At 38.5% G+C, this 13,088-nt stretch overlaps 2 protein-coding genes across 2 annotated transcripts in view; one reads left to right on the forward strand and one right to left on the reverse strand.

Annotated features, from left to right (window-relative positions):
* The window catches only part of LOC144653754 (protein SpAN-like), a 177,039-nt gene that overhangs the window by 36,378 nt on the left and 127,573 nt on the right, over nt 1–13,088 (reverse strand). The window lies entirely within an intron of this gene.
* Nucleotides 172–12,126, forward strand: LOC144653757 (zinc metalloproteinase nas-6-like). Its single transcript, XM_078513856.1, has 11 exons — nt 172–348; nt 1,492–1,665; nt 3,006–3,129; nt 3,547–3,638; nt 4,087–4,170; nt 4,356–4,498; nt 5,480–5,570; nt 9,421–9,801; nt 10,161–10,208; nt 10,920–10,943; nt 11,871–12,126. The coding sequence occupies exons 1-11, from the start codon at nt 285–287 to the stop codon at nt 11,972–11,974; spliced, it is 1,329 nt and encodes a 442-aa protein (XP_078369982.1). The 5' UTR covers nt 172–284; the 3' UTR covers nt 11,975–12,126.

Raw genomic sequence — 13,088 nt, forward strand, 5'->3', positions numbered from 1 at the left:
TGCCCCTGACATAACCACACATTATACTAAAGTTATGTACGCTAGTAAATATTAACTAGACTATATTAATAGCAATATAAATGACAAGAAAGTTGCTAATTGGTTGCACATGTTGACTGTGTATTGTCTCTTTTACATGACAGTCGGTGATTGGTTGAATGTCAAACGTACGATCTATAATCAGAACTCTAGATTGAATTTATTAAGTTGCAAGCTGCAAATATACGTTAACACTTCTACCAGCATTGAACAGGGTGACACCCAACTGTGGTGACAGAAGCATCATGAAGTGGCTTGGCGTTCTTCTGTTGGTCAAAACAGTTTACAGCGCCTCACACAACCCTGACGGTAAGTCTTGAAACACTATCAGTTATAACCTTAAATGGCGGGATAAAATTTCTGTGACATAACATGTGTCTAATGTTATGTAAGCGTTCTAGCTCAGTTACACCCTTAGAGTCTATATTACCAAGTAAGTTTATTTACAACATACAAATATCCTTAAATCATCTAAGTAACTTTACCAGCTAACACTTATGAGATGAGAACATAAAACGAATGAAACTGAAGAAAAAAGTCACAAGTCATTCAATTAAATACGCTTATTGTTAATGTTGTCGAACTTGGCCTGGGCGCCGTAATTTTTTTATTTCCCTCATGGCGAAGCAAATATATTTCATCGAAGGTCGTTTTATGTTATGTCTCAAAAATAATACTTATTGCTGCATTGTTTTGTTGTTACTCACAAACTTTAGCCCAAATTTTATCGGGAGTTATTTGTTGTAGGTGGTGAGAAAAATTATTACAAATTCTCTATTCGTGCAGGAATGAAATCTATGTTTGCTTATCAAGATATATAGGAAATACCATATCACACCAATATGTTCTTTGTGAATGCAAAGCACTTCGTATTTCGAAATTCTACGTATATTGGCTACATGTAAGTTTTAAAGATAACATAATACTAGTACTCCATTTTCGTTAAGATAATATTGGTCGTTTTAAAATGCCCGGGATCCGTTAGCTAGATCACAAGATCTTCCGCACCCAAAAGAAAAAGGAACATCAGTGCATTCTACTTATCTTTTTAAGTGAGGCGTCTGTGGTTAAATTCCAATAGACCTGTTCAAGAAAGCAGGAATAGTATTTTTCACAGTGTTAATTTCGTTAAAATAGCACAATCTAAGAAAAATATAAAATTAAGCCACTTTGGACGGAAAAGCGGTGATATAGCTGATATTAGTATACTTCATATAAAATATGGAGAAAATATATATTTCCACTTAACATCAACGAAAATATGTCGAGAATTCGGACTTTGAACAAAAAATTAAATTTGAAGAATAGTAAGCATTTATATTTTTTTGTTCATGAAGCTAATTAGTTTTTTTAGTACTCTGGTTTGCACAAAAGAAGTTGTTTTGACTGAAAAATCACCGTTGTTATGGATAAACTTAAATTTCGTTTAATTCAGTTAATTGTATTTTGCAGAGAATGCGGGCATCAATGACCCCAATCTTTTCGAGGGAGACATGATCCTTTCAAAGGAGCAGATCAGGAGGGCCGAGGCAGGAGAGGATATTGATAGCTCCCTCAAAAGAGGTTCATCAAGGTTCAGAAAGTGGCCGAATGGAGTCGTGTCCTATGTGATCGACTCAAGTCTTGGTGAGTCATCAGTAAGACTAGAAATGTTTTTCAAACAAAAGAAGCTTTTAAACCGCTAAATAAGGCCAAAATTCAATAAAAAAAAACCTTTATAAACCAGTTTAAAATTGATGGCTAGTGAAAAATAAATAGCTTGAAATCAAAGTACTGATATACAGTCTCAATTTGAATGGCCATTTGACACTTGGTGGCCATTTGACACTTGATGCGTCGTTACACTAAGTGCAACGAAGCATCTTTGAAATGTTCGTCAATAATGCACTAGCCAGTTCCCTGTTCCAGGCGTTCTGTTAGTTAGAGAGCAGTGCAAAAAAAAAAAAAAAAAAAACGGGATTAGGTAGAAAACGTGGCCGTGAAAAAAAGCTATAGCTACCAATACACATGATTTCAATGTTGATTTTAGCACCGGCAAAGTTGTATTTGTTTAAAATTAGTGATCAAAATTAGAAACCCTGCGCAGCGTAGGAGCTAAATGTATAAATGACAAAATAGGTAAATACTACGCTGTAGTCGAAAAACTGTCTTCAACAGGTTTTTGACTACAGCGTATTATTTACCTATTTTGTCATTTATACTATTGAGGTTTTCGCTTATAGGAGGTCAAATGAAGTATTTATGCATGATTGCTACAATCACTTTGAATCCGCTTAGGAGTAAGAGATATCAGTTTCCACTATTAATGGATACCTCTCCTACGTTTGTACTCGCTGTTATTAAAGATACTTAAATAGGTTTAATGGCAAGAGTCGAAAATTTAATTTAACAACTGCATAATTCAGATACCTTTAGTCAACATTCCCTCGTAATTTTCGAACGCGACAAAAGTAAACTCTGTTAGATTAAGGTGGCCCGCGGGTATTTATGAGGCTGACAGTTCCCTTTTTTAAGCGCGTTTTAAGACGGGAAAACGTGAAGCGATTGCTTAGATTTTTGAGAATCTGAAAGAATAAAGCTTAAATTATATAAAGTGATAAAATTTATGGCGATCAAACGCGATTTGTTTAAGTTATGAACGATTTTCGGAAACCTTCGTTTTTAATAAAATGCGATTATTTTTAAAATGCCACGGTGAATTTTTTTGTAATTACCCCAAAACGCTGCCAAACAGTCGAAGTTTACTCCCAACAACTTACAGGAAAATCCACTCCGTAGATTTCCTGAACGAGCGACATCTTTATTTTGCCTTCAAAAACTGTTGTGTTATGCGTCTGTCTTGACCGTCGCATAAATGTGATACTTATAATAACCCAGTACCAGCCAGTGTCGAGGCAGATGTCACCTTAATATTGTGTGTAAAAATTAAAAAGCCACCTTAAAGTCAACTTATTGTGCTCTTTTAGGTCGCAATTCCCGTGCCGTGACCGCTATTAAAGCAGGAATGGCAGAATGGACCACGAAAACGTGCATCCGCTTTAAGAAAAGAACCAATGAACGAGCTTACGTCTCGTTCAGATCTGGCTCCGGGTAAGTGCAGCGTAATCCAGCTGGTACAGACGAAGTGTCTTGGTACCGAACTGCTTGTATGTACATGTACATGCAAATTTGGGGTATTGTCAGAAACCTTGAAAATAACTAATGATATCCATGCCCACTGTATTGAATTAAAGCTTTTCCTTTTAATAACAACCACCTTGATTAAGGCCCCGTCCACGCTGACCTGGGTAAATTTGAAAACGGAGAAATAACGCGGGTAAAATTTTAACCCGAGTAAATTCGAAAACGATACGCTTCTTTGGTGAGCGTTTTTAAAAAGCTCCATTTTCGGTGACCGAAAACGCCGGTTCAATGTGGACGGTTGGCCTAACCGGAGAAAAAAAAAGATGCGTTTTCAAATTTACCCGGGTCAGTGTGGACGGGGTCTAATTGTGTCCAAACTTTCAGGTGTGCATCATTGGTGGGAAGAAGCGGATCTCGTCAAAATATCGAACTTGCTTCTGGATGCTGGACCAGGGGAGTGGTTGGTCATGAAATTGGTAAATATTTTTCCAACGTGCTGGTCTGGTGTAAACATTTTTGTTTTGATAGTTCTGGATACATTATCACAGGCTTCGTTTTTGTCCCAGAGCATGCAGCGATGCGAATTATATACCTCAGGTCTTTGGTTGAGCGAGAGCTGTGCTGCAATAGATCAGAAATTTAACAATAAAAATAAATTTGAATCTCAGTCAGTGCTGTCAACAAAAAATCAAGTTTAAAATGTGCTTTAAGACAACAGTGGTTTGGGAGGGAAAGGGAGGGAAATTGTTCATACTAATGTACTACTATCTGGAAGAACCTGACGCTACCTCAAACCGCTGCACGCCGGCTCCAGTTGTGGATGTTACTGCTACATGTACAGCTATTTTGTTAATAAAAATGTATCAAAATCTGTAAGTATCCATAGTCGGTTATAATTGTAAATTGCTTAATAATTTTTTTCAGGTCATGCGGTCGGCTTTTACCACGAACAGTCTCGTCCTGACAGAGATGAATACATCCATGTAATTTTGGGAAACATTCGCTCAGGTAGTTTAAATTTAAAAAAACAACCTAGAACCTCGTTTAAATTGGGTTCTAGGACATTATCATAATCTTCACGTGAAATCTTTGGGTTAATTTAAGCTATAGTTAATATAATTTTGCCTTTTTTACTTTGAAAACCGTACGCGTGTTAAATGTCTATAATGACTTACAACTACAATTTATTTCAGATAGGGTAAACAATTTTCGCAAGTACCCCAGATCGACGATTGATTCCCTTGGGACGAGTTATGATTACGGCAGCTTGATGCACTATGGAAGCGATGCGTTTAGCAGGAACGGAAGACCAACGATAGTTGTTAGAAGACCAGGGGTATGTTACATTATACGATACGTAACCGTCTTTTATCGTTGGACGTGCTTTTGTAGGGCAGAATACCATTAAAACTTGGTAGCATATTTCTTGTTTTGATTTCCGTTTATACACAAATATATGTACCGGCATTCTTTGTGAAAAATACATTTTTTCATGAAAATGCACCTCGGAGGTCGATGAAACGCAGAATGTCACTTTGCAGTGAAACAAACTGCCACGATTAACATACAGAAAAGCAAACATATTTAGACTTTAAATAAGAATTAAATTGGATTATCTCTGTAAATATTTTCTTTGTATGACTGATAAAAAGGAAATTATAAACTAGATTACTGATTAAACAAAGAGGCAAATACTAGTGTATTGCATAGATGGGCTAAACCTTGATTATTTCATGATTGACACATTTTCTTTTGTTATTCAACAACCTTTATTTAACTTACTACAATGTTGAATATTAACTAACTGAAAGTCCGGGGGGGGGGGGGGCTTGATAATGAAGCAGGGAAGGGCGGGGCTGATGAATTGAATTTATGATTATTAATGAGGAATTTATCTGTATAAATCCCCTTTCATGGGTTCTCTTTATCTTTAAAAATCCCTAGCTAGTTTCAGGGATTTATACAAATGAATACCTCAAACGAGGGATATTTCAGTATGAGTTGTTAATCCTCCAATTAATATTCTAGCCTACGATGTAAAATTAAATAAGTTTCATATTTGAACATGATATAGCTGTCAAAACAATGCAAAGGTGTGGATTTTTTTTATATCTTTTAAGCAGATGGATTCCTATGTGTTATGTGGTGGTGGTGGTGGTGGTGGGGGGGGGGGGTGTTATGGCGGAGGGGGGGGGGTGTGTTTGGGTCATGTCTTGGAAAACTTATAACCGGGATATTTTTGGGCTTATAACCCAGAGAGGGCGCATTATAAAAGAGGGAGGGGGAATTGACATATTTATTATCTTGGTATTTGTAGGCCGTTATTGGTCAGCGACGCGGTTTAAGTTCCATTGATGCCCACCAAGCGAACCTGCTGTACAGGGCACAGTGCGAGCAAAGAGAAGAAGGTGAATTAAGTGACTATTGCAAATTCTATTGTGAATTCCATAGAAAGCGTATTTTTGTCGCAATATCCCTGTAAGGGTATATATTAGATATTCTATTAACACTTTAGGATTTGTAACATCGATATCAGATATGCTAAACAGCTAGCTACAAGAATACGTGTTTCACATGTTCAGGGTTGCAATCAATGTTAAAAAGAAATTCATTACACACAAATAGCATAAGCTAGTTGGGGTGGGTATACTCTTAGCATAATTTAACATTATAAACAAGCCACGAAAATTCTTTCATGGAAGGCAGTGCCATAGACTGTTCACAGTCCGCTATTTTCCGTGAAGTCATAGAAATCGATCGTTGAATTCGACGGGCCGCCATCTTGGTCCCTGAACGCGAGCGAAAACTGGGGAGAGTGCAAAAACTCCGTGGGTAGGGATGCGGGGTGTTTATAACCCGGAGAGGGCGCAATCTTAGATCAGATTGTTCCTGTGGTCCTGATGGGATCCCCGTAAAGTATATTAAACTTGTCGCCGATCATTTGGTTTCCCCACTGACCCATATTTTGAACAACTGTATCGAACATAAGACTTTCCCATCTGCCTGGAAAATCGCTCGCATCAGCGCAATCCCAAAAACTGCGGTGGTAAAAGAAAACAACGACCTTCGCCCAATCTCCATACTACCCGTTATGTCAAAGATCTATGAGCGGCTGGTGCTCAATCAGATTAGTGACTTTTTGATTACCGGCCCCGAGTGTATCCTGAAGGACACAGTCAGCGCCTATCGTAAGGGGCACAGTACAACCACAGCTCTGCTTGCGATAAAGGACGACATCTTGCGAGCCATGAAACGTGGAGAAGTAACTTTGGCAGTTTTGGCTGACTTCTCAAAAGCTTTCGACACTGTCGCCTACGAGATAGTTCTAAAGAAACTGCACCTTCTCGGCTTTTCGAAGTCTTTTCTGGTATGGGTGACTAACTATCTCACAGGCCGCAAGCAGTTCGTTCAGATTGACGATAAAGCCTCAAGTACGCTTGACGTGAGATTTGGAGTCCCCCAGGGGTCGGTGCTTGGCCCGGTGCTTTTTAATCTATATGTCAATGATCTCTCTGACCACCTAGGTTCCGTTGCATGTCATCAGTACGCGGACGACACGACGCTCCTTGTGCACGGGAAAGCAATCGAAATCGGCGAATGTGAGAGGCGCCTACAAATTGCGCTTGATCACCTGTCTTCTTGGTCTAATGACTGCAACCTCGCGCTAAACCCAAGGAAGACTAAAGTCATGTTATTTTCTACCGCGTCGATGGCACGCGTACGCCAACTTGATGACCAACAAGTCCAGCTTATGGTAGACGGACAGCCTTTGGAAAGGGTTAAAACTGCTCGCCTTCTTGGAACTGAGATTCACCAAAACCTCACGTGGAATGATGAAATTAATTCTAAAATATCTGGCAGTTACGCGACCATGTCTGTACTTAGAAAACTGAAACATCCAGCACCTTTCCATGTCCGAAAACAACTTGCTGAGTCGCTCATACTTTCTAGATTAGATTATAATGATGTAGTAACGTATCCTACAAATGACTATCTTATCAAGCGTTTGCAGCGTGTTCAGTTGGCTGCAGCCGGATTTGTTGTTGGTCGCTTTGCAAACACACATGATTTATTGAAACTTGGCTGGCTTCCGATGTCAGAAAGGCGTGAATTTCGCTTAACTAAATTAGCTTTTAAGTCAATTTACTCTGTTCACTGCCCAGAACATTTACTTTCAAACAAGCAGTTCGGTTTCCGGTCCAAACGTTCAACAGCCACTGCATTGTCTGGTTTTGCCGATGAAGTCTTATTAAACATGGAAAGAGGGAACATCTGTGGTGCCGTATTTCTGGATCTTACAAAGGCGTTCGATACAGTCGATCACGGGATTTTGATGTCCAAATTGTCATCAGTTGGAGTCTCCCCCAGGTCTTTGGAGTGGTTTGCTTCGTACCTTAGAAATCGCAAACAGCAAACTTCTTGTGAAAATAATTTATCCGAAGCCCTTCCCGTTACTTTCGGTGTTCCACAAGGAAGTATCTTGGGACCGTTATTGTTCCTTGTGTACATCAATGAGCTACCTGCTGTTATTGAACACTCCGAGGTGTCATTGTACGCTGACGATACTGTTCTTTACTGCTTTTCAAAAGAACCGCACCAGCTGGAGAGCAAATTAAACGCAGATCTTTGCAACGTAGCAATGTGGCTAAAAGCGAACAAACTTACACTGAACCTTACAAAGACAAAATCCATGTTAATCGGTAGCAACAGAAAATTAGTAAATATTTCCTCAATGTCTCTATCTATTTTTGATTGTAAATTAGATAGTGTTAGTACGTTTAAATATTTAGGGATTAAGCTGGCCTCAGACTTCACATGGTCTGATCATGTAGAGTATGTAATTTCTAAAGTAAATCAGCGACTTGGTCTTTTACGTAGGATCAAACATTTGTTACCTTTCACCGCTCGCCTACTTTTCTACAACAGCCTTGTTTTACCAATTTTTGATTATGCTGATCTTGTGTGGGGCGACAAGAACAATGTGGAGCTTATGAATGACCTACAGGTTTTACAAAACAAAGCCGCGAAAATCATCCTGGACAGACCACTTTATTCGTCAGCTTCTGATGCTTTCGTAGCTTTAAAGTGGCTTAACCTAGAACAACGTAGATTTTATCATCGCTGTATATATGTTTATAAGTGTATAAATGGACTTATGGATCACTCTATGGAGTTACTAGCTAACAGGGACATTCATAGCTATAACACAAGGAATAAAGACATGCTTAGGCTACCTCATGTAACCAAAAATTGGGGAAAGCAGAGAGTGTGTTATCACTCTCTGAAAGACTGGAATAACCTAGACAGAGACACTAGAAATGCACTTGATTTTGTAAATTTTAAGCGTAGCGTGGTTTTTTAGTTAATTCTTTCTTTTGTATTCAAGTTAGTTTTTAATAATAGTTTTTAATTCTTAGGTATTTTTCGTTTTATTGTATATAGTCTTATTAAGTATTTTTAATCTTAGTTAGGACCTTTCTGAAAACCACTGTATAGTGAATGAAGGCTTCCTAATAAAAGATTATTATTATTATTATTAGCTCGAGCGTTATATACCAGTTAGGACGCTACGCTCAAGCAGTGAATTTCAATTGAACACAAACTATGTAGAAGGAACATTCAAGCAAAGCGCATGTAAAGCTTTAAATGGTCTCCCGAGAACAATACGAGAATCCAGTGATCTGCACGAGTTCAACCGCCTCTTAAAAGCTCACTACAAGAAAAAAGCCGCAGACAATTTATTATAATTTCATTTTATCCTACAATTTTTTTATATTATCTTAACACATTGTATATTTTTACTATAGCTTAATTTTTTTTTTGTTTTTTGTTTTTTTTAACATTTTTTAGCAAATTATTGTACATTATATCATAACTTTTTATCATATTTTATTATATATCTTAGTCTCATATCTTAGTTTTTATAATTTGCATAGAAGAGCCAAAGTTGTTATTTGGAATGCAAATAAACCATTATTATTATTATTATTATTATTATTATTATTATTATTATTATTATTATTATTATTATTATTATTATTATTATTATTATAGCGCCTCCGCACCCCTGCCACGGCATTTTGCACAGGAACCAAGATGGCGGCCCGTCGAAATCAACAATCGATCAAATAGGGGACCGTGAACAGTCTAGCTGTGCCAATGAATGAATTACAAGCAGATTGTTCTTGAGTATCTGACAAATGTATTTACTTACTTTGAATTCATTGGCCTCACTAACTGGTATGTGAATGCTTTAAGGGAATATGTGTTCCAATTACAAAGTCCTAAGCTCAGCCGACCGCTCTCAAGGATATACAGCTCAGAACAATGTGAGATGTGATCAGCGAGATTTACCAACGGTATCTGGCTGGTATCGTTTCACGGGAGCAGCCGGGAATCAGATGGCGGACAGCTGTGTTCCAGCTAGACGCTGTGGTACTCACGCAACAGGTTGGCTCTCTGGTAATCACCCGAGTGTCGCAGTTGGTGTGGTGACTCGGAAAGTCTGTTATAACTGGAATAACAACTGCTGCCGATTCAGTAACAACATTAGAGTGAAGAACTGCGGTAGTTTCTTCGTGTATGAATTGCATTGGCCGTTTGGATGCGCCCTTCGATATTGTGGTAAAAGGAGTGCTGGTAGGTTGATTTGACGGTTGGTTTTGAGAAATATCAGTCAACACCAAAGCGATTATTTGAGCGCTGTGCTATGTTGTTGCTAACGAGGTCAAGGAAAGAACAGCTAATTTCCTTTATCTTTTTAACCAATTAGAAGAGTGATTAAACAAAGAGAGAACGTAAATTTTTATGTTTGTATTGATGATAAATTTGTCATTTGGCCAAAATAAACCGAAAATATACGCTGGAATAAGAATGTGAATTTTTAAGAATAAATCATTGCCGGTTTTTACTTTTAACACACAATGCAAACTATTCACCTGATTCATATATAACAGGCTACCTGATTCACTGCTAACATCTCTCTTTTCTATTTGAAGCGCCGACCACTAGGCCGCCAACACCAGCGCCATTACCAACAACGAAAGGTACATCGATCTATTTAAATATTTACCGTGGGTTGCAACAATACGGCTTCTGGAGTGTTTTAGGGTTTATGTGACTATAATGGGGATATAAAACTCAACTAATACCTCTACCAATACCGCTACGAAACCGCTACCCTCTGTACCGTTAACGTTACTTCCACCATTATTATCGCTACTGCTGTTACTATTGCTATTACAATTAAAACCACTATTCATTGTCACAGTCATAGTCATAGTCATAGCAATTTTTCTTGGACAATTTTGTCCAAGGGGGAAAGGTGCAAAGAGGTTAAGCACCAACCCGTGAAACAAGTCCAGACCACTGACAGCGGGAACTCCGTGCCCTACTCTTTGCGATAAGTGTGTGGGTTCTTTAACGTCCCCCGCTGACTATATAACACTGGAGATGCAGGAGACGGGGCCTACGGTTTATTGTCCTTATCCGAGAAGGCTAGAATATCAAACCACTTGCAGATGTCATTGCAAAGGCAGTACTTTCTCCTCAGTTATTTTAAGACCCTGAGTTTGGGTCCGGTCTGGGAGTCGAACCCAAGACCTCCCGCACGACAGTCCGATCGGCGGTAAACTATTACTGTTACTATCATTATTACTGCTATTACAATTACAACTATTACTAGTAACTATAACTATTTGTATTATTATCAACACCGCAAGGTTTGTATTAACTGACACTTTTTTCCCCACCAACAGCTACTCCACCACCAGTAACATCAGGTACGTCGATATAATAATCGCAATATTTACCTGGTTGTAAAGATACGGCTTTAGTAGTGCTTCCGTAGGGGTTTTCTGATCACAACTATGATATGTAGGGCTTGTGTGATATTTGAAATAAAGGATAAGTAGGATAAGTAGGAAAAAAGTAGAATAAAAATCTCCTTTGATTTGTTTTTATATTCTTCGGTAATAAATCGGCCATTGCACTTGCTCGGATATGTTCGCTTATCGAATCTTTGTTATCAAACGGAAATCTCATGGCAAGGGCATTATGCAAGTTACAACAGACACTCTTCACTTGTAGCTTCTACTCCTGTGGGGGAATGGGCCGGCACTTTTTCTTCGCCATGCAATCGCTGTCGCTTCACTCCACCGGATGCAAAACCCAAGGCTGTCCTTTTTTTCTTTGCGGTTTTAAGCCAGATCTCTCTCCGTATCGAAAAAAAAGGCTCAACTGGTGATTAATTTAGTAAAGGTTTTAACCATATTTGGTCTGTCTTTAACAATGGCGGCAACAGCTTCAAGTTACCCAAGGGAGCTTTAGAAAAGTCCGGTTAACATGTGAGGGAAAAATTTAAATGATCGGAAAGACTGAACCGAAGACCAATGTTTCCTAGGGGGAGGTGGTACGTGTATATTTTTCGCTGCATGTGGCTACCGTGGGCTGCCCACCAGGGACGAAGTCTGCTCTCATTTAAGGCTGATCGGCAACGTTCGATTTAATTTCGCTTCAAACTACATATACAAAGGCTTCGTCTTAATCTATTAGTTCCCTTTACTATGGACTGGCGATGAAAATATACTTCATAAGCTGAAATAATGAAAAAAAGTGATTTTTTATATGTAGTGATCAATTTTCTCTTTCGAAATGACTTGGGAAAGCAAGCGCAAATGCTCATTTTTCTTCTTATTTTTGTTTTATAGCTAACTGCAAAGACAGTTCAAGATCTTGCAGCTTTTGGAGACCGTTCTGTAACAGATGGGCATTTGTCAAAAGAATCTGCAATAAAACCTGTCGTGTCTGCTGAGAGATCTAGCAATCTTAACTACCATAAGGCAACAATTAAAATTCCTGTTAAACAAGTGTATCCAGTTTTACAGCCTCTGTTATGAGTTCCATTAATCCGCTTGTTGAAAGTAGTTTTTAGAATGAGAAACAAATAAATGAATTGCTGGGTAAGCTACCGCGTGGTTTCCTTGTGCTCTTCTTAGTGCCAGCCCTGTTATTAACAAAAAAATCATAAGACCATATTCGAGAAGGAGGGGAAAAACCCAAACTTGCAAATAGCGAGGAACCTGCCTTTGTAACCAACTATCTTTTGTAGCTATAAAATGATCAGCGGGAGATATTCCATATATTGTGAAAATGCATGTGGAAGGATTTCAGCGAAGCAAATCAGTTAAAGAATATCAGAATCGAAGTCAAATTACCACTTGTGAACGCTTTTCTTTGTGGAGTCTTAGCTCAAAAACAATAATCATCATGTTAATATTAACTACAGGAAACGATAGTCCAAACCTTGTTTAACACGTTTTGGTAACTTTTAGCGACCATAAAGAGAAAAACATTAAAAGTTTTCTATAAAAAAAAGTAACGCTGGCGCGCGCGTCAACATTAAGTAAAAACCCTATTGAGCCACCTTAATTGGAAACCAGTTAATGAAGTATGTATTTCGATCAACGCTGCTATAGCTTATTTCGAAACGTTTTTTATTCCGCTTAGGCCATCCCAATAAAATGTTTCGTTTCCCATCGCCCGACCGACCCATTGTTTTTGAAAAGTAAAAAAAAAAAATCCCAGATTCACTAGTCAAAGAAGCAAGTACTTCAATTTACAAGTACACGATCTTGTTTTATTAACAAAAATTGGTATGATGTGATATCTTTGTCTTTAATAACCACGTTTTCGAGTTGACTTTGTAATCAGGCTTTCTTACTTAGCAGCCCGGCCTTTTCTGGAACCCAGAACCCTTCAAGTGCTCATTCTTTTTTTCTTTTTTTTGCCCGACCGACCGACCCACCATCACAAGAGACGGGGCGACGGGAAACGAAACATTTTATTGGGATGGCCTTATAAACCCCGCGGACGTAAGTATCCCCCCCCCCCCCCCACTAAAAGCGACCGCGTTTACGGTAACGCCG

This window comes from Oculina patagonica, chromosome 5, assembly GCF_052425735.1.
Source record: "Oculina patagonica isolate OP01 chromosome 5, crgOcupat, whole genome shotgun sequence".
Taxonomy (NCBI): domain Eukaryota; kingdom Metazoa; phylum Cnidaria; class Anthozoa; order Scleractinia; family Oculinidae; genus Oculina; species Oculina patagonica.

Bases quoted from the DNA above. Each gene is read 5' to 3' on its own strand.
- LOC144653757 (XM_078513856.1), top strand. From the start codon at position 285: ATGAAGTGGCTTGGCGTTCTTCTGTTGGTCAAAACAGTTTACAGCGCC. The intron at 3,639-4,086 runs GTAAATATTTTT...AATTTTTTTCAG, and splicing joins AGTGGTTGGTCATGAAATTG to GTCATGCGGTCGGCTTTTAC. The intron at 4,499-5,479 runs GTATGTTACATT...TGGTATTTGTAG, and splicing joins TAGTTGTTAGAAGACCAGGG to GCCGTTATTGGTCAGCGACG.